Source organism: Rhea pennata, chromosome 3 (genome assembly GCF_028389875.1).
Source record: "Rhea pennata isolate bPtePen1 chromosome 3, bPtePen1.pri, whole genome shotgun sequence".
Classification (NCBI taxonomy): domain Eukaryota; kingdom Metazoa; phylum Chordata; class Aves; order Rheiformes; family Rheidae; genus Rhea; species Rhea pennata.
In genome coordinates this window covers 18,586,491-18,606,978 of record NC_084665.1, presented here as the reverse complement: position 1 = coordinate 18,606,978, position 20,488 = coordinate 18,586,491, and the positions used below count along the sequence as shown (strand labels likewise).

General features: G+C 47.2%; 2 protein-coding genes across 7 annotated transcripts in view; one reads left to right on the top strand and one right to left on the bottom strand.

Moving 5' to 3' along the window:
• The first annotated feature begins 9,085 nt into the window (after nt 1–9,085).
• Nucleotides 9,086–11,219, top strand: LOC134138082 (carbohydrate sulfotransferase 8-like). The gene is made up of 2 exons (XM_062571294.1): nt 9,086–9,173; nt 10,399–11,219. Exons 1-2 carry the CDS (start codon nt 9,086–9,088, stop codon nt 11,217–11,219), a joined length of 909 nt encoding a protein of 302 aa, XP_062427278.1.
• A 1,382-nt stretch (nt 11,220–12,601) lies between these two features.
• XDH (xanthine dehydrogenase) overlaps nt 12,602–20,488 on the bottom strand; it is a 55,233-nt gene continuing 47,346 nt past the window's right edge. For 3 of the 6 annotated variants that reach the window (XM_062571734.1, XM_062571738.1, XM_062571737.1), the window contains 5 exons: nt 20,308–20,422; nt 19,572–19,637; nt 18,296–18,484; nt 16,956–17,123; nt 12,602–15,982 (listed from right to left, as the gene is read on the bottom strand). In XM_062571734.1, the coding sequence (XP_062427718.1) occupies nt 15,932–15,982; nt 16,956–17,123; nt 18,296–18,484; nt 19,572–19,637; nt 20,308–20,422 (589 nt within the window). In that variant the 3' untranslated portion in view covers nt 12,602–15,931. The remainder of the gene's footprint in view (nt 15,983–16,955; nt 17,124–18,295; nt 18,485–19,571; nt 19,638–20,307; nt 20,423–20,488) is intronic. The other 3 variants (XR_009957855.1, XM_062571735.1, XM_062571736.1) reach the window with 3 other exon arrangements.

Sequence of the window (20,488 nt, the reverse complement as noted above, 5' to 3'; positions counted from 1 at the left end):
TAACACAAGACAAACAGCCGAGGGGCTAAAAAAGCCTAAGCGGGACCTGGAAGCCTGCAGAGAGGTCTGCAGGGGCGTTTCAGGGCTTGACTCCCGGTTAAATGCAAAGGCCAAACAGGCTCACGGCAACAAGGACTTTTCCTCCCGACCTTTCTTTCAGGCCTGTTAATCCAGAATCTCTCTGCCCTCCATTTTTATGCCTTTTTTGCCCTGTTAGGTAACAATTTAATTGCCTGCTTTCAAATTCACTACACAGTGCAAGTGGATCATCAGACCATGACTTCTAACAGCCACAGTATTTTACGCCCTGCACTGGAGAGCATGCCTGTAATCCTTTGGAGTTTTTTTCAGACTAAAATTGCTTTGACAATCTAATAATCTGTTTAATCGTGAGCACCTGTGAAAGAACTTACTTGTTCCCGTAAATTTTCTTCTCAAGTGATTTTGGGGTTTCCAGGCTCTTCCTCTCATAACATTTTTTTTGACGGACATGTAATGCTACAGGTGGTAAGAAGCACTTCCCTTGTCTGCAGCTTGTTTGCAGAGATTTAATGCAACCTGCAGGAAAGCAAACGTGCTCTTAGTGAAATCACTCTCACAGTTATTTGAGAACTAAGTGCTGTATTGTTTATACCAGAAAAAGATATCATTTTTAAATCAATATAATATAACACAAACCAGCCATTCCAGACCAGGTGAAAGGCCCCAGTCCCATCTCTGACAGTCACTAAAGCAGATAACCAAGAAAGAGCCCTAGACTAGGATGAACGTGTCCTGACACCTTCCAAGGACAGGGAGCCTCCAGGAAGCTGTGGTCTCAGGACTACCTCGGGCAGAGGTGGCATCTTGACATTTAAAAACCCTGGCTGGTTTTTCTTCTGCAAATTTATCTGGTCACTTTCTGAATCAATGTAAACTTTTTCCTTTGAACAGGCGCAGGTCTGGGAGCAACCTCTTGGTGCTTCACTCCAGTGCTACATGCCAGCTTCTGCCACTTGCCCCGTGTCCAAGGGCTGCCATGCTTGAAGGGCTACTGACAGCACCATGTCCCTGGAGGGAAGGTGGTCTGGTCACCAGGCAGCCCTTGTGTCCCAAATAGTGGGGCACCTGGAAGTCAGCAGCCGCAAAATACTGCGCTAGCATGCAGTGGGAAGGGAAAAGTGAGGCATCCCTGAACACCTCCTGGGTGGGCTGATCTTCAGAGTACCCAAAAGAGAGAACAAAAGATTGTTCTTGCTTTGTTTCGAGCAGTCTGTACATATCCACATACATCCTGAAGGGCCTATGGAGACAAGGACTCTGCATTTAAGAGTGACCTTGTCTCGGGTGAGTGGAGTGCAGGGGCCTGCAGTGCTGCCCTGGGAAATACGAGGGCCTGCTGAGCAGAAAGCCTTGCATGAGGGAACAAGGAGGGGCATTCAAAAGAGGGGGATGAAAGTAAAAGTAGATGGATACATGGAAATGGTCAAGCAATAGAAGAACAACGGAGAAGGGCCTGTCAAGAAAGAGGGGACGAAGAGAGGAGGTTATGCGCCATTTTCAGCAGCAAGGCTGATTACCAAAAGCGATGTCCTTCACAGAACAAGAGGTGACTAGGAGCCCAGCAGATAGCATAGCGGTGAAAGATTTTGCAATGAGGCAACTCTATGTGAACGAAGACATACAGAGGAGATGTAGATAAACGGCAGTGACTGACGTCAGCATGGCGCTCTTGGGTTCCCACCTCCCCAGATACTCCCAGATGGATTAATCGAAGTACAGAGCAAGGGGAGAGAGATCTCCTTGACCCATAACTGATGTGGAGATCCTCAGTTTCACTTCTCGCTGAGTGAAAATATCCACAGAGGTGCCCAATTTACAGGCAATTGAGCAAGATTTACTATAAAACTTAAAAAATGAGAGGAGGAGGCTGCAGTTTTCTGCTACATTTGCCAACTTTAAATGAGGGTGGAAAATCACTCCCCCTCTTCCTTCTTCCCCAGTCCAAAAATGTTTTAAAAAGAACGATAAGAAGAGAAGTTTCTCTTTTCTTCACTTTTTGATCAAAAAAATTTCCCTGAGGAAATTAAAAAAAAAAGAAGAAAAAAAAATATTTCTGACCAATGCTAGGGATCAAGAGAAAGGATGTTGAATCCAGCTGAAACTGTAGGCTGCTGAGGACCTACCATTTCCTGGAGCGCTCTCAAAGCATTTGCCCCACGGTGACCCCCGGCAGATCCACCCTGGGAGCTGGTGAGGTTCCCCAGGCTCCTGGCATCGCACTGTAAATAGGCGTTGGGCTCCTGCTTGCCAAGCAAATTCCTTTCCCCTGATGCGCCTCAGCTCTGGTGGTGCTCAGTGGCCTTTGGGTTGCGCATTTTTCCCCTGCCTAACCTCTCCCTGACGGGCAACCATCTAATATTCTCCACAAACAAATAATTTGGGGGGGGGGGGGGGAGAAGGGAAAAAAAGAAAAAAAAAACATGGTTTGGGGTTGTTTTAACCTTGCTGCTTGTCCCTAGCAACGATGAGGAAAACATTTCAGGTATGTGCGCTGCTTGCAGGAGCGTGCCACCGGAGCCCGGGGGTTTCGGCTTGCAGCCGGCTGCGGTGCCCAGGCGGAGGGGAGTGCGGGGGCGGTGCCGGCACCTCAGGGATGGGACCTGCCGGGGGCACCTCTGCGGTGACCCTGTCCCTGGGGGCTCCTGGCTTCCTCCACCGCGGTGACTGGGTCCCCGGTATGCACTCGCCCACGGTCCTGGGGTTCCCCAATCTGCAGAGAGGAAGCTGAAGCCCAGAAAGGAAAGCGAGTTCCCGGGAGATGTGAGCCCACGCATCTCCTGCCCGGCAGCAGTCTCCACCTCACTTTACCCATCTTCCCACAGCACCTCCTTTCCAGCATTGCAGGAGGAAGGCCAAAGTCCAGCTCCAGGGCTGGATGTTTCACAGTTGAGTGATTTTTTTTTTCCCTATCGTCCCACTACCACTATCCCTTTTCCAGGAAGTCTGGAAACATTTTGGACTCAAACTCTGAGCAGTCCAAGCAGTGTTGCTGCGCAGTCTGGATGGGCCATCAGAGCCTCCTCACCAGCCTCCAGCAGCGCTGCGCCAGCAGCTGATGGGTCTCCTTGTCGCTCAAGTCCCCAAACGAGCAGCACTCCGGTAAGTGTCTGAATGAAATAAATAAGCAGATACCACAGGAATTACTTAGGGTCAGGAACCTAACACAGAAAAGGCAGCTGACAGTTATACCCTAAAGCATACGTATTATTAAGGAACAGAGTAGCTAGGACAGGAAGATAACTTGCTTCACATTGGAAATAAATGAGGAAGAAAACCTGAAGATCTGGGTTTCCCCGACTACCACGCACACGTTAGCACTGCCTGCTTTGCTTGTCTGCAGCTGCTTTTGCTTTCTTCCAGGCCCACACAATGCTGCTGCATTTTAAAAGTCACCTAGGGTGAAGCAATGCAAGGAGCAAAATTAATAGCTGTGAGTACTCCATGAGCTTGATTACTGCGTTTCCTCAGAAAAGCAGGTGAGATCTCCCCTGGGTGGGAGATGGCAGCTCTATAACGCAGCACAGCTGCGCTTGGCCCGAGGGCAGCCAAGGAATGCTGGGAGAAGCTGGAAAGCACTCTGGACATAAAGCAAGGCTGGAATTTGTTTAGATAAATGCTTGGCAGTAAAAAAATCCTACACTATCTGGGCTGTAGAGAGAAGCTCGGTGAGGAACTGCTGGGGCGGAGGTCTTCTCCGTAAGTCCCGACGTGCACCCTTGCCCAGCATGCACGGACTGGGATGCAACCTTCAGTTACACACTCACACATGACTTTTTTTCTGTGAGTCCCACCTGCTACTGCAGAGAGAGAACAGCTGTAATGGCCTTAGCTTTTGAAAAGGCAAAGTGGGAAGGAGCTGTGAGGAACAGCAGCGGTTGGTGTGGAGCTTTATGCTCAGCTGCTTGAGCTGGGGGAGGAATGGGCGGCAAGGAGACACTTTCATCCTATAAACAGACCAGCAAAATACCTGCCAGAGGGGATTAGTGCAGAGCAGGAAGGAAGGGCGAAAGGTGGGTCTGCAGGGCCTGCTCGCCGGGTGCCACGGGAGCTGCCCCCTGCCGCCGGCACTGCCCGACCTGCCAGCTCTCCCACTGATTTCCCTCGCCTTGCAACATGCTCTGCCCAGCGAGAACCGGTCTTTGCTGCGGCTGAGCCGCCGGAGCCCGCGCTGGGCCCAAAGCCTCTCAATCTAGCATCATTAACTATACGAGTGCTCGCTCGATTGCCCGTAGTTTGCACGGCACCTGGTGAAACCCGGTGCAACAGCCCTAGACACGCGCCACTCCGGCCTGGCAGGAAGCCACGCGGCCCACGTGGCGATGGCGAAGCGCTGGGGATGTTTACAGCCCTTCTTAAAAAACCCAAAATGTACGTTTCCCCCAATGACTCTGCTCCGGGGAGTATTAAAAGCAGTACCTTAACTCAGCCTACCACATAAACATCCTGCTGCCCCAGCACAGCCCGATACCGTCTTCCTCCCAGGATGAGGAGCTGAATAATAAGTGACAATCACGGCTCCTGCCGGGAGGAAAACAGGAAGCGCCTGAGCCGTGCAACTGCTCCAAACGCCGCCCTACCTGCCCTGCTCCGGGATGCAGCGAGAACTTCCTTTCCTCTCCTCTCCTCTCTACGTAACTTCATCCGACGCCGAGCGCACCGCGGTGGGCTGCAGCTGCGGGGATTCCCGATGCCGCGGGGGCCGTCCGGGCCGCAGGACGCTGGGCAAGTGCACCAAAATGGGGTGCAGCTCGGAAATGCGCGCCGCGCTCACTCCGGGGTCTCTGGGCCCCGGTGATCAGTGCACAACCAGCCAGGCGCCCTCGGTCCAAAGCAGAAGCAGGCAAAATTTCCTCATTTCCAACCTGCCGCTGGCGTGGGTGGGTGGGCAGCACCCCTGGATGGGGATGCTGGAGGAGCAGGGTGGCCCGGGCGCCCCACAGCATGCCCATACATCTCACTGCTACCTGCAGCTGGCAGGAGCAAAGCATGAGAAAATCCTGCATCCTCCAACACCCAAAATAGCCAAGAGCTGATGTTTTTGGCTAAGGTTCTTAAAGGACCACAAAAGCTGATATTTACAGAAGCGCCCCAGCTCACGCAGCCCTGGGGTGGTAAATCTCTGTCACGTCCTCGCACCATGGTATCTCCTGTTGGCGAAGCTCCTGGCAAACCCTAACGTGGAGCAGGGAGCCCCGTCCTCAGCAGCCCTGTGCGATGAGGGTCACCCTGTAAGCACCTCACCAGGGCTGGAGCAAGTCTATGTCAGAGAACTGCGTGGGCAGCTTCCTCACACTGCCTCGAGTGCTGGTGGTGAGCACAGAGAAACAAGCTCCAAGAATTGGCAGCTGAGGCTGAGAAAAGGCCCTTTTCTCAGCTTGCAGCGTACCCGGTTTATTCACAGATACCCACATTCCTCTAAGCTTTTATGTTTTATTTTGAGGAATCTGCCTCCATGTGGCGCAATTTGCTGCCAATTAGCCAACAACCCCATCACTCTGGTTTCTGGCCTAGCATCTCTAAGCGTAGGAGATGCTTTGCAATTTAAGTGAGGCTCTTGGAGTAGAAGAATATGCTAAACCTCTGGCTATTGCCACATTGCTGCAGAGTGACTACTCAACCTTCCCAGTGTTTACTACTTTAAAGCATTCAAAATGTAGATTTTGAATCACATCTGAGTTTCCAACTGCTTACATCTCACATCTGAGTTTCCAACTGCTAGCCTTCCAAACAAGAAATGGGAGAAAAAGTAGGCTTCCTATCTGCTCTTCCTTTATGAAGAATGTAAAAATATCCCTCGCTGAATTAGGCAGTATTTGCCATCACTTAACAAAGTTCACATTCCCACAAGGAGACAACATGCTCGGCCTTCCTCCGCGCACACGTGCGTTCGGCAGCGGCCAGCGCGAGGAGGAACAATGGATGGGGATCGGCATACCGCTTTCTTCAGGTCATGGTCACACAAAACAATACTTTGCAAAATTTTGAAGTGTGGGAGGAACTCTAGAAGCCTCAAGATGAGGATGTTTATCAACATGTAAGAATATCTCCAAAGGGTTTTTGTCCTATGAGAAAAAGCTGAGTCCAAAGCAATCCAGTTCGAGCGATCCCTGGAGCTAAATCTGGAAATCCTTCTTCAGGTGATCATTTTACTAACTTAAAGAAAAAGAGAATATCTTTTTCACATTCAAGGCAGTAAGAGTTTTTGCGAGTAAGGACCCCCCCCCCCGAAGAAGCTTCAAATGAAATTTGAGACCCAGCACCCACAGTGCTACCCTCACACAACCGCATTAAATAGCAGATATAAGTGCATTTACATGCCTGGTTCTACCTCAGTACCTGCAAAGGCTGCTACCCCTGCGGACATGGAGCAAGAAGCCTTTCACTGCAACAGTTGCCATCACAGACTTGGTCACTTCTAAGTGGCCCGGGAAAGACAATCACAGAAAATTTATCAGTGATTTTAAATTGTCTACAAACATCTGGGAAAGAGAAAGGTAGAAGCCACCACACAGATTTCACACAGGCCTCCAAGTGAAGTTCAGACACCCACACCCAGAGATGGGTATTTCTCCATCCTGGCTGGCAGGAGGACCTTGGGGACGGACCACTCATGCCCTGCAGCCCCACAGCAGCTTGTCCTTTCTGCTCCACGCCCCCAGGGCCTGCTGTCCCCAGCACCCTGCTGTGGCCAGGGCTCAGCCCGCTCTCACAGCCCCCACAGCTCCCGAGCCATTTCTCTTTTTTGCAGTGCATCTGGTCGTGAAGGCCCAGCAGACACTGGTTTTCTCGCCTGTTCCCCTGAACAGATCCATCCTGATAAATCCTCACAGAAGCTCCTTGCTTGCAATGCATTCAGCATTCAGCAGTAGGATGCTTTTTTCTTTTTCAGCCACAGACCATCTCTTTCCTTTTGCCTTACGACTGTATCCTTGACAAGCCTGCTTAAAAATAAATTGCCCTTCTCCCTCGCAGCTTCAGCTGTGCTTCACTCGGCAGGGCCACAGCTGGGACAGTCCCCACCAATGGGTTGCGTTTCAATACAGGAAGGCAAGCGCTGCTGCTACTTGGTTAACAATGAGGACTTGCGTCGTTCCTTCTGCTTTTCTACTTGTTAAGCTTGCAGTAGATTAAAAAAAAAAAAAAAAAAAAAAAAAAAACATCCTTGGGCTGGAACCTGCCCCACTGGTCCTGGCCTGGCACTTGGAGCGGCTCTTGCTCGCAGTCCTTCCTGCGCGGCAGCCCCCTCGGGCTCTGTGTCGCAGTGCCCTGCACGCACGACAGGCAGCACTGGCCCAATGGCAGCTTTGGGAGCAGCAGGTGGAAAGCCCTGGCCAGAGAGAGAGTTTGGCTGCTTGGAGCACTGATGGTGCACAGCACTGCTGTGCACAGCAGCTGCCTGCACTGGTCGAAACCCTAGGGCATGTTGGCTTGGATGGAAACTTCAACTGCTGCATCCTGCAGCTATGCAGGACTTAGCCCTGTGAGGCTGTTGGCACTACCGTAACTTTACTGTAATACCATAAAACAAGTCACAATTATTATATTAAGTAGATATTTATCCTTCATTCAGGCAACCTCCTGCCATAAGACCCATCACACTGTAAGGAATAACCATGGCACTGCAGCACCAAGTAAAATTCATGTCTTTCATGTCCTCCTACCCTGTAAGATTTACACTCCAGAGCAAGAAATATGGAAATCTCACTGCCCAGAACAAATACGTTGTACCAACAGAGAGATGAGAAATGTTTTATAGCCCATATTGGGTCATGTCAGCCCTCCAAGGCTTGAAGGAGACCCAGCAGACTTTAAAATATACATCTGCCACTATAGAAGCCTTTACTTCAGTTCTTATAAATTGCAGTGGGGAGGTGTTATGTGCAACCAGGCTTCCCCACCAACCCCCAGAGCCCCACGGGGAGACGAGGTGTTGATTCCTCATGTGTGGAGCACCCTCTGGTGGAAAAAGCACAGCTCCACCAGCAAAGGAGAGCAATCCCAGGCAGGCGAGGAGGTGCCCAAGGTGGCCCCTTGCCCTCCGGAGAGTCCTGGAGGTGGGTCGAAGGCACTCATGGCCACCATGCTCTCCCATGCCAGCACACTTGCACCCACGGCTGCTGCACACTGCTGATGAGTATATCCTGCCCGTGTTTGTCTACCAACCATGCACGCTTGCATGTTTGTACTCTTCGGTAGCAATCCCTTTTCCTTTCATTATCCCAGCCCGTTTGGGGCTGCTGGGGCTTCCAGCCGGACCACATCCCTCCTGATGGAGGCAAAGCGTGGTTTTGCCTCGCCATGGTTGTGGCACTGCCTGACAGTGCGCGGTCTCCAACGAGGCTCCCTGGGGAAGGGCAGAGATGTGCGCCCACACACGACACACATACACCCCTTTTGCAGCACGGTGGGGGCGGACGTCTGCTCAGCTTGGGGCCTCTGGGGGCTTTCAGCACGCAGACGACTGCCTCTGCCACGATTTTTAAGAAGCCCCATCGGAAAGGACACAGGCAGTAGCTCAGCGCCTCCAGTCCCTGCTGTCAGAGACTGGCCACGTCCCTCGGGATGTGCCACTTCACCGTGTCTCTCCTGCCCTGCTTCCATCTCGAAACTCTCTCCAATGTCACGGAGGCTGAACCCTCAACCCGCTGCAATAGCCCCCCAAGCAAACTGGACCCCAGCCACCCCCATCGCTCCATGGGATGCTGCACATGGGGCCGTGGGCAGCTGCAGGGCCCTGGTGTGGGCTGAGTGACAGAGTGCTGGAGACTATGCAAATGTTGAAAGAGAAGGCAAAAAGCCTCCAAAAGCTGGTGTTGTGGCTGCAGAGCGAGAGGCAGCGCTGTGTTAGCTACACGCAGCTTTTGCACCTCGGGCCCCTGAGACAATCTGTTGCCCAAACAGAACTTTAACCCAGGTCCTGGGTGTGTTTCTCCTTAAATAAACACAGGAGGTTTCCTAATCCTTCCCTTGGGCCTGTCCCTCGTCACCGGTGCAGCGAGGTGCTCAGCTCCCAGCGCCGCGGGACCTCGCTGCCAGGCACGACATGCGCTTCCTTCCCCGCCTGCTCCTGGCGGCCGCACTGGCCACCGCCGTCCTGCTGGTCTGCCGGCTGCTCCTGGGGCGCCGCGGAGGTAACGCCGAGCCCGCGCGGCAGCCCAGCCTGTTTGCACGGCGTGGGGCAGAGTGGCCCGCGGGGGCGGCTCTCGGTCCCTTGTCACAGGTGGGGTGGGGGAAACATGCCTCAAACGCTCGGAGGTGATTCTCGAAACCGGTGCTGCAAGGAGCAAACCGCTGCCGGAGGGCCGGGGAGCGGAGGGATCGGTCCTGCAGCCTGGGGAGGAGTCAGGGACCAGGCAAGCAAAACAGGCACTTAATGCATCTCTTTTACCCCCCCCAAAATGCATCCTTCTCAGTCCTGTCAATCCAGCTCCAAGCCAGCGTGGGAACTAGTTAATATTGTCAATCAGAGCTTGAGCAAATTGAGAAGCAGCTTTGAATAGCTTCGGGCACCTGTTTCTCCTGCCTTCCCTGGTTTTGCTTGTTTGTTTCCTAATTATAAAAAGTGTTGCTCTTCCCTGGGTGAAAGCCTGCCCAAATCAGTGAAAAATACTTAACTTCCCAAGTACCCATGAAACTAACTACGCCCCCAGGGCTGCCAAATGCCTGCATTAAGCAGATGTGGCAGACAAGTGGTACTAATAAAAAAATGCCACAAGCAAAACATTTGTTCTCTGCATTCATGGGAGCTTTAAACTCACTATGGCCTCTTCACATGAAAAATAATAAGATTAAAAAGCAAGGCACAAAGCTGAAATTTGACAAATTAAAGGCAACTGTCCTCGATGCTTTTTATTTGCTTTAGACTTTTATATTTGCTTTTTTGTCTTCTAGCTTTTATTTGTATTTCCCTTTTTGTTTGCTTTTTATCTTCATAAGAAAAAAGTACATATTTAAGTGATGCAAGAACTTATGTCATCTGGATTCCTCAAACACTAGTAGTCTTTAAGAATAATCTCCTGGTTTAACATAGCTTTGACAGCAGCTGATCATATGATGTGTTCTGATGTTAAACAATTACTGTTTCCAAAGCATTCAAGGGGATTGTGCATTTGTATCTACAAAGCAATTTACCCCTCACACGCCTCTCAGAAATTCTCTGACTATATTTGCTGCATGGAGGACTCACCTCAGTTAAGCTGAACTGAAAGAGTTATAGGGAGGGGAAAGAGAGGAGTTAAGAACAAAAATTTATAGTTTAGTGGAGAACTGGATCCATAGTACAAATCAGCCTGGGTGGTGCTGCAGGCTTAAGGGCAGAGTTCTGCTCTGGGTTTTCCTCAACTCTCATGTTCAAAGGGTGTTTTCCAGACGACCTGGCTCCCAGGGCAGAGGAGTTCCCCTCTCTGACGTTGGACACCTTCCTTCATGTCCAGCAGCTTCGGAAGAAGAGGCTCAGAGCTTTCTGCAGCCGCTTAGCCAAAGCGCCCACGCTACCGGAGAGCAGCGAGGAGCGAGCCCGCATGCTCTCCAGTGTGAGAGTCAGCACCAAGCTGGACTTCCTCTATTGCCAAGTGCCAGCGACAGGGATGGAGGGCTGGCAGTGGCTTTTGGAGAAGCTAGAAGAGAAAGAAAATATGACGGTCCTGATGCCGCTTCCCTACCCTCGGCAGCATGCTCTGCAGACACAGCTGAGCAAGTTCAATCAGACCATGATAGAGGCCATGATGGGCTCCTACACCAAAATACTGTTTGTCAGGGACCCTTTCCAGAGGCTGATCTCAGCTTACATGCAAGGCATGGGCAGCAGTCCTTCCTTCAGCAGTTTTGTTCAGGATGTTTTAGACAGGGGACAGTACAACGCCAGCCTGGAATCAAAGCCGCTTGTCAGCTTGTGCTGGCCTTGTCTCATCCAGTACGACTACGTGATGATGTTTGGCTTCCTCAGGCAGGAACTGAGTCACCTGCTGCATCGGACTGGGTTGCCAAAGGACATCCACCTCCCTGAATTCACTGACACCCAGGTGCGGTGGACCTATATGTGGTTATCAGAGCAACTATTCAGTGAACTGTCCCTCAAACAGAAGAAACAACTGTCTCATTTTTATCGCTGGGACCTTTCTGCTTTCCAGTTTTCTAACAGTTTGCTATCAGACCTCCTCAGCACACCAGAGACATAGCAGAAATACCCTGGCTGGCAGGACTTTTTCAGAGTTCAAATTTAAACACTTCAGAAGATCAGCTGGATTGGGGACAGACCCTGACACTGTGACTGGCTGCTGGCAACTTCCCCACATTGTAGCTCCCAAAGACAAGGCAGGAAACTGAGACAGACCACTGCCAGAGAGAGGGTATTAAGACTCTTTACAGATTTGTGTTTAAATACTGCAGGAACAGGCTCTAGAGAAACACAGCTTTCAGAATGCTTTTTGCAGCCATTTGGGGTAGGTTGGCCTGGACTCGCTGCAGAGTCATCATCCTCACACACTCTGAAGACACTCACATTTCATTTTCTGGACTTCCTCTTCCTTTTAGGCCAAGATGTTTGGCAGTGGCTTCTGTGTGACAAACCTGCACAAAAACATAGAAGTGCTCCCAAAGGAGCATATTACCTGTTGTCTGCCTACTCAATGCAAATAGATGAGAAATGACACAGAATGGGAGAGCCCTCTGGGGGAAATGCTGGTGCTATTCCCAATCCTTTTATGTTGCATGAAGGCCAGGCCTGGCCCATTATCTGATTTGACATGTTCTGTGTGGACTGTTTCCTGTGTTAATACCCCACATCTCCTGCGCACTCAAGATAGAGTGGAGGTCCCCCTGCTCCAGGGAGGTGTAAGAATGCTTGCTCCATTCACAGGTTTTGAGTAACACTAGGTTCCCCTGTAGAGGTCTGACCTAAATTGGCCAAGCCTAGCTTTCACCAGTACCCACTACTATAGGTTAGCAATGTGCATGAGCAACCACCATTTTGGTTCACTTGCTGAAGATGGCGGAGTAGCACTGCGCCTGTGCTGTGAGCAATGCTGCCGTGTGGGCATGCTGGCCTGAAGTAGCTGACTCAGGGTCTGATAGCAGGGAAGCCCTCCAAGCCACAGGGAACCTCTGGGGCTGTGTGAGCTTAGCACTACCTACCTAGATCAGACATGCCTGCCCATGCCACAGAGACAGCCTGCCTCGAGGCTGATGGTCTCCCCTTTGCCAATACACTGCTGTACCTTCCACCTTGTCTCCACAGCTGACCAGCTCAGTGGAGGTGGACAAGTAAGTATTACTATGTTGCGTGGGACAGCTACTGAGTTTCTCCTGAAAGAGAAATACCAAGTACTCTGCTTTCTTTTGGACTTGACTGCCTACATGGCCCAGACACAGGCCTGAGCTCTCCAGACTCTGCCTATTGTGTCCTGCTGGGTAGCCTGGAGAAACTACTCCCCTCTCTCACAGCCTCAGCCACGGAGATGACCTACATGCACCTGGAAGGGTCTGTCCTTGCCAAGTGCCAAGGAGGAGCTGAAGTTCTCCAGCTTTTAAATTGTACCAGATTTTAACAGTAGTATACTACTTTCCAGAATATTTTTAGCTTTATTTTGCAACGATGTGACATTCACAGAGAATTCCATACACATTGATCTGACAAAGACAGTGATCTGATAACAATACTCATTAAAGAATGACAGTGAAAACTGTCAACTAGAACTGACTTAAAACAATTACTAAAACCTGGTCTCCCTCTTTTACAGACGGGCCTGCAATTAATAATGTTAAGACTTTGGATCAGATGACCTCCTTTCATCCTCAAACTATCAAGGTAGAGCAATTATTGCTTAAGTGCCATTATTGTGCGCAACACTTCATAGTCTAGTAAGGCAGCACAGTTCCCTTTTGACGACACAGTTTTAGAAGGAGAAATGGGGCAAATTTCCAGATTATACGTAACAGTAGAGTCATACATTCATATTATATTTCACTGAAAAGTACTAGGAAAACAACAACTTATCTTCATATGTAGCTTTCCCTTCAGCAATGGCAAGCTGAAATCTGGTGCAGCAGCACATGCAAGAACAGATCTAACGCAACATATAGCAGAAGACAGTACCATGTATTCACAACAGCAGAGTTGTTCTCAGACAGTTCTGTAGTGCAGACCACATTTTAAACTGGGATATCCTATGGCAGCGCCCCCTCCCGCTATGGCAGCGCCCCCTCTTTCTCCCAGTCCTTTAAAACAGGTCCCTTCCCTCTCTAGAGTATCTGGCACTTAGTTCCATTGGAAAGCAATGTAAGAAATGTTAAGATAGTGCTAGAGAGGCGAAATAAAATCTCAGCTTCATGTTCTTTAGGGTCTTGTACCACCTACACCCTGGTTGGGCATTATATTGCATCTCTGTGTAGATTGCTATCATCCCCAAATTCCCTTTTCCTACACCCTCAAAAACAGTTTCTCCAGATTACTTTGCAACCTTGAATTTGTACCCTACCCCCACCTCACCTCATGTGTTTGCTATCGTCTATATTCAAATCCAATATCCTCAAAAGGATGTTTTCTCCTTCTGACAACCAGTGGTTGTAGAAGGGTAATAAGACAGCCCTGAACTAGGGTGAACATGAGAGCGAGGTCTTATATCTGTGAAATGGTGGATCACAAATACTACAGCAGAAGTGGCTTCACAGGTTAAGGCATGCAAACCATCAAATAAGCCAGCTCTGACCATTGCAAATACACATCAAATTGACCCACAAAGTAAATAACTAAAGACATTCTTGATGAATCTAGTTTTAAAAAATTCAACTGCCCAGCAGTAGCCATAGCTACATGAGATACCAAATCCATTTTGAAATGAAGAAAGGTACTCCAGAGCCACAGCAAATAAACAGCAATTATCCATCCTACTAGTGACATCCTGTAACATCCCGAGACCTTCTCTGGGAGCAGGACTCTTGCAAGTTTCCATAAGAAGATGCTGGAACCTCACTGATATCACACACGTTGCTTGTAAGTCACCGGGTTCTGCATCAACACATATAATATTTCCTTTGTATTTCTTTTCTGCCTAATTTGATTGAGAGTGTCCAGAGATCAGATGAGGTGGACCGCCATAGAGACAATGCAGTTACCAACCTACGTTACAGACCTCGTATTTCGCAACCCTTCTTGGCTATCGAAGAACATGAATACACAGACTCCAGTGGCTGTGTTTGCATGCAAATGTTTACATGTTCTTCTCTGAAAGGTTCTTTACATATTGCCAGCTTTCAGGAGAAAAAAGAAAATGTTCTTGTCCAGTACCTCAGAGTTTAAGAAACACCAATATCATATTTCAATTAGTAAAACAATTACATAGCTAGCACAGCAGGCACAAAACACTTTCTGCAACTCATATATACAAATGCCCTTTTTCCAGATGGTAAAACTATATTTTAAGCTGAGACATATATCTACAGTTTTCACAATTTTATGCCTTGGAGCACTTCAAAAATGTTTCAGACTGTGCATGCATTTTTAAGTCCTAAGATAGAGACTAGCTTCAAGCAGAATGCAAGTGAGCAAAATTTTATTTAAGGCAATGGAGTCACATCCTCTTGCACCATATTTTTGGCAGCCCTAGGAGTGCAAAAATAGAAAAAGGACATTTTCATAGAGCTGTAGGCCAGAGAAATGGATAAAAGTTTGCACATGATGAGCAGGTACAGTACATGGCTGACATAATCTAGAGATAACGTGATGATGCAGTGACATGAACTGTGAAAAGGGATGCCTGGCATTAAATCCGACATGAAAAATGCATTCAACCCAAAAGGTATGAGGTCATCACACAATAAGCACATTTTTCAGACAAACTCTCCCTTTAGCAAAATGCTCCGTTATATTCAGCAAAACTAAGAGTTGCCTTGAAAGGAAAGTCAGGCCGTAACATAGCAAGAAAGGGACTGTCCCTAGAGGGCACTCAGACCCAGCTAATTCCCACCTACCTCCAGGGCTGGCCTAAATTGCCTTGGAACCAGCAATCAGTAACTTTCTCTGCTACTTGAAGGTCCTTTGCTTCTCTGCTACTTGAAGCCTTGATATCCTCTCCTATTTAAGAGATGAGCAGAAGACATGGCTGGGGGAAGAGAGGAGGTTGAATGTGTCAAATAAATCAGCATCTTACTGAAAATCCTCTTGTTATCTCTAGTCTCTGTCTTTAATCAGAGACAGCAAGGTAGCACGTGAACTAAAAATTCATTAAAGCCCTGGTGTAGGTGAAGCAGTCCTCATTTAACTTAGGATAAATCAGGTATTAGTCACATTTTAGGATTTCTGTCTGAACAACTGTCCTTACATACATACATAGATAAGACTTTCACAGTAGTTAGCTAACATCAAAACTTCTCTTCATCTTCCTCTAATGTATGTCTAGCTTTGCATACAGAGAGGACACATTGGGGTCCAGCCCTCAGTACGTCTCATGCACTCCCCCACCTCCACTAAAGGGCTGTTTATCTGGGTTCAATGCATTTAAGTCCTTCTTGGTATAACGTCAGAAGGTGACCATTCTTTTCCCCACAGTAAACAAAACAAAACCAAACAAAAGCACCTTTTCAAGCTGGTTGATATCAAGTTCGTCTTCTATCCTTGCAGCAATTTTAAATTAGATCTGTAAAATTTTCAATTACACCTGGATATCATCATCCAGTTACTCTTCATTTAAACTTACATCACAGCTATAACCTGGCAGAAATCACTCCCTCCTAGAGGAAACAATGATTGGACAATTAAATGAGAAAGCTCTATGAATCAGTGGATGAGCCACATGAATGTGGATTTTTTTTTTCCATTACAGCCCTACTGCTTTGTGTCCCCTCTGGTGTAAGCCCAGTTTCAGGAGGAAAATTTGCTCCTCACACTTGAGTTTTACACACGAACAGACCATGGCTTAAAGGTTCCTGGCTCGGCAGATGGGCACTGTAAAGAAGAGGAGAAAAAAAATATAGTGAGCAATAGCAGCAACACATGGAGGTTCCAGCCTGTGTTCAGTGAGCCCTATTGTACTCCCACTAAGGTAGGTGACTTTGTACCATTGAAGATCTGAGCTCATATCCCAGCCTTTCTAAATACAAGGGTATTTGTCTCATGGCACTTTTGTGAGCAGTCTATGTCTGGCTCTAGTTCAAGGCCAGATGATCAACAGTTTGGGGAAATTCTCAAAGTCTTTTATGAGTCCTTCTCATGAGACAGCGAGCCAGGTGTTAGGTGAGAAAGACTAAGATATTCAGGTTCTGCAGTCAACTACAGGGGAGTTTAAGCTGACCAAAGCTTGACGGATGCACATGTGGACGGAAAGCTATGTCTTCTGAGTCACACATAATCAATGGGATTCTCTGCAGGGATCCACACCTGCACAGCCCTGCCAGAGTACCCCAACAGAGGAGGGGGTCAGAAGGAGATAGTGGCAGGGTTAAATCTTGCACTCCTTCATATCAAGCCCACAGTCTGTAAGGTGACTGCCAGTGCCAAAACATTCAGCAGAAATGAGTATTGTCAGTAACATTTTCCTCTCTCTTCCTCCACGAGCAGGACAATAAATTACATGCTGGATATGCAGGATGTGATATGAGTTGTGATTCCCTAAGAGATGACAGTCAGGAGCATCAGGACAAGAAGTCAGTGCTTTTGTCCTACAGACAGCACTTGGGGGATGTAGGGATGAAATATGACTTCAGTGATACCATATGGCAGGTCTTCTTGTAATGTGAGATGTCTCTCATCTGATGACATGTTAAGTAAAGGACAACACACATGAACTAAAACCCAGCTGCTTAAGGTCAGAGCCTCCCCACTCTGACCTAATCGCAGATGTGAGCCACAGTGACCATCACAACACACTCGGTGTGGGGCAGGTTAACAAGGGAGCAGAGTATGAAGCTGGAAGCAATACCATTTTGGTGAAGATGTCCACACAAGCATTGCGGATCCTCTCGGGGGTGGCAGGGCTGTCCAGCCTGAATGGTTCAGTCACACCAGAGTCCTTCCTTGCTGAGTAGATGGCATCTTTAATGGCATAAAACACTGAGGCAGACAGGAACAGAGGAGGCTCTCCTACAGCCTAGACAGAGCACAGGCGAGAGTGAGGTTACAGCTCAAAACAGCCCTGGCCGAGGAAGAACTAACAGGGCTAACAGAAAGAAGAGCAAGTCTGAAGTGACAATCAGCCATTATGCTTATTCCTCATTCCTTCTTTGTGACCCCTCAGTCTCCCGGAAGTGATCAGCAAGGAAAAACTAAGCTAAAAGAACCATCGGTCCATTTAAAGAAGAGAAGACAGTAGGAAAATATAGCTTTCTAACACATTAAGGTCATTATAAAGAAAAAAAGAGACTAACCCTTTCCCACAGCCCTTTGGATGGAGCTGAAACTGTAGCAAAGGGAATTCAGATTAGGCATTGTGGGGGTTGTCTGGCCAGAGCACTGTGCTCCATCAATGGAGGCCATTGCAAACCAGCAGGCATGCCTCTCACAGGGATTACACAAGTATTGTGTAGTGCAGGACACTGAGGTCCCTGCCAGGCCTTCTTTACTTAGTTCTGTGATCAGCATTAATCAACCAAATAGTTCTCCTCATTGATGAAGATGTTTCTGTAGAGGGAGGGAAAAGGGAACAGGTGTGGAGGCAGGCCAGACATATACAGATAATGACATAGGAAGTCCTCTCTAAATGCTCCTTTGAACCACGAATAAAGCAAACTTCTTGATGCTGTATATCTAGCTCCATTCTGTGCAGCCCTGACTAGCTGCAGGGAACAGCACTGATTGCAGGGAAAACAGCTGAAGGACACGTGGATTAATAATGAAACTGTAAGGGTGAAGTGAGCACTGGAAAACCGCTAGGGAAGCAAAATAAGCAAACTCAGAAACAATACTGCTGGAAATGTTGAGCCAAATGGTGACTCTGATGCCAGGGAAGGGCAATCAGAGGTTTTGGGGCAGACACTAAGGGAACTGAGGTGCAGAGGGAGGCTGGCAACTTCTGTTAGAGCAGAACCTCTGGCACAACAAAGCCATTTCACATCTCTCTTACGAACAGTCAGGGTAGCAATGTGCCTCCTTACTATAAGGGATAATATTTGTGTTTCTGGTAAGGAATGCAAAAGCATCCTGACTCCAAAATAAAGCCAGCATAAAAAGGTTAATTATTCAGATATGTGCATCATTACTTTATATCACACAGCTTCACAGAAGTATGCATCAGTAAGAGGCCTGCAGAGTTTGCAGATATACCTTGGATGAATAAATCGCCTTGCTGTTTGGACAGTCACGGAGAAGAGACACATAGAATTCTGCTGGAATGTCTCCAAATGCTGGGATTTTGTACATCCCTGGCCCTCGAGTATACAAATTCCCTTCTGGAGAATAGCGCAGCTCCTCCATGGTGAAGAGACCAAGGCCTTGGACAAATGCTCCTTCTATCTACAAACATATCCAAACAAGGTTACATTCTTTTTTTTTTTTTTCCTTTCTTTTCTTTCTTTTTTTTTTTTTTTTTTTTTTTTGTTCATTCCTGCACAAGAACAAATAATGATGATTCAAAGTGGAGCTTTCAACCCTCCCTTCTTGGCTAGATACAAATTTTCATTTCTAAATCTTGTCTCTTCTGCTGAGTACAGCTTGCCACTGTTACGTAATTCCTCTGTTCCCATATAGATGTGGTTGCATTTCCCTGGTAGATGGAGCAATTCACACACACATACAAACAGATATGCTGTAAATGCAAGACAAGAACTTTGTTGATGAAGCAAGAAAAAAAAAATCAATGCTAAAATATTGATTTACCTGTGGGCAAAATAACACTGAATGAGTTGTACTTGCTAATAACTCAAAGGACAAGAGAGGACTGAAGAAGACATATCTTAAAAAAATTATTTTTCTTTTTCTATTTCAATATAAAACTACCTTATACTGTCCTGAACACTACATATTCCCCAGTCATCAACACAGATGCCTGAAAAAACACTCCCCTATCTATTCAAATACCAAAGGCTTTCTTATATAATTGTTTTAGAAGTTTTAGAAGGGAAAAAAAAAAAAAAAGGAGCAGATGTGAGAAGGGGGCGGAGAGGGATGTGCTTGAACTATCCTATAAGAGGGAGTTCTGCTATCTGAGCTCACAGAGAGATCTAACAGACCAGAGCAGCCTAAAGATTCAACACAAATATTCATAGACTCTGAGGTGAATCAAACTGGATGCATTCGTTAGTGGAGGTAGACACTGAAAAGCATTAGCATGGTGGTAACTGAAGAATACCTTGGAGTCTTTCTCAGTACTCGAGCCAAAAAACATAGGGTACTTCCTCACCTAATTCTGTACCTATTGCATTGTTAATATGGGGTCAAACTGGTTTTACAAGTGCACCTAAAATGCCTCACTGAATGATCCATTTAAGTTTAAAATGCTGTTTGCAAAGGCATATGTTCAAAATAGAGAATGGTTCATTTAGAAAACCTTAAATTAGTAGAATCTCTTTAACATAGTGAAATTAGTGACACTTTTCCTTACCTGTCCTATATCTATGGCTGGGTTCAAACTGGTACCAACATCCATAACAATGTCTGTGCGAATGTTCTAAAAGGCAGAAATAAAGAATAAAAGTGCAAAGCACTGAAAACTGGGACATTGTGATCTTTTACAAGGAAGAGTAATGTATCCAGCACTATCCACATTTGGCCTTTATTCCTGCTATCTATCTCAACCCAATTCTTCATCCTGACTTCTAAACTGAGTTCATCCATAAACTAATATAAAGGAAGTCATTTCAGTTTTCCTCAGAAACCCACCAGATATGTTTTGCATTAGTATTAGTTCCAAACTACCCCTGTCAATGCTCTGTACTGTACATACCCAACTAGGCCAGATTCTAATTAATTGTCTTTTTTTTTTCTTTTTTTTCCTTTCTAAAAGTCTCCCAGTGCTATTTTTAATGATTAACTCAATTCTGAAATGTTGCTGTTCCTTTACGCTAACACAGTGCTGTTATCTTTTACTTAAGCAAATCCAATAACTTTTGCAAGCATTCATTAAGCCTCATAATATCCCTGTAGGGCAGATAATTATCATTTTATTATACTTTGCAGATTGTTGCACTGTCAAACAGAAGAGTTAAGAAATTTACTGAAGGTCATACTGAACCAATGACAGAGCTAGGAACAAACTGACGCCCAGTGTTTGTTCTAACTCCCTGTGAATGTTTCCCTCACCTAAACGCAGATGGCTATTTTACTGCTGACTTCCTCACCTTGTGGTCACCTGTCAGGCAATCTATCTCAACCTCGGAGCAAGCAACACCATAACTAAAGTAGCAGAATGGTCTCCCTTCATTCTTTTCGAAGTTGTAGCCAAGATCAGGAATTCTTAATACAAAGAGGAAAAAAAACACATTTAATGTCATGAACTGTCAAAATGAATACAGCCACATT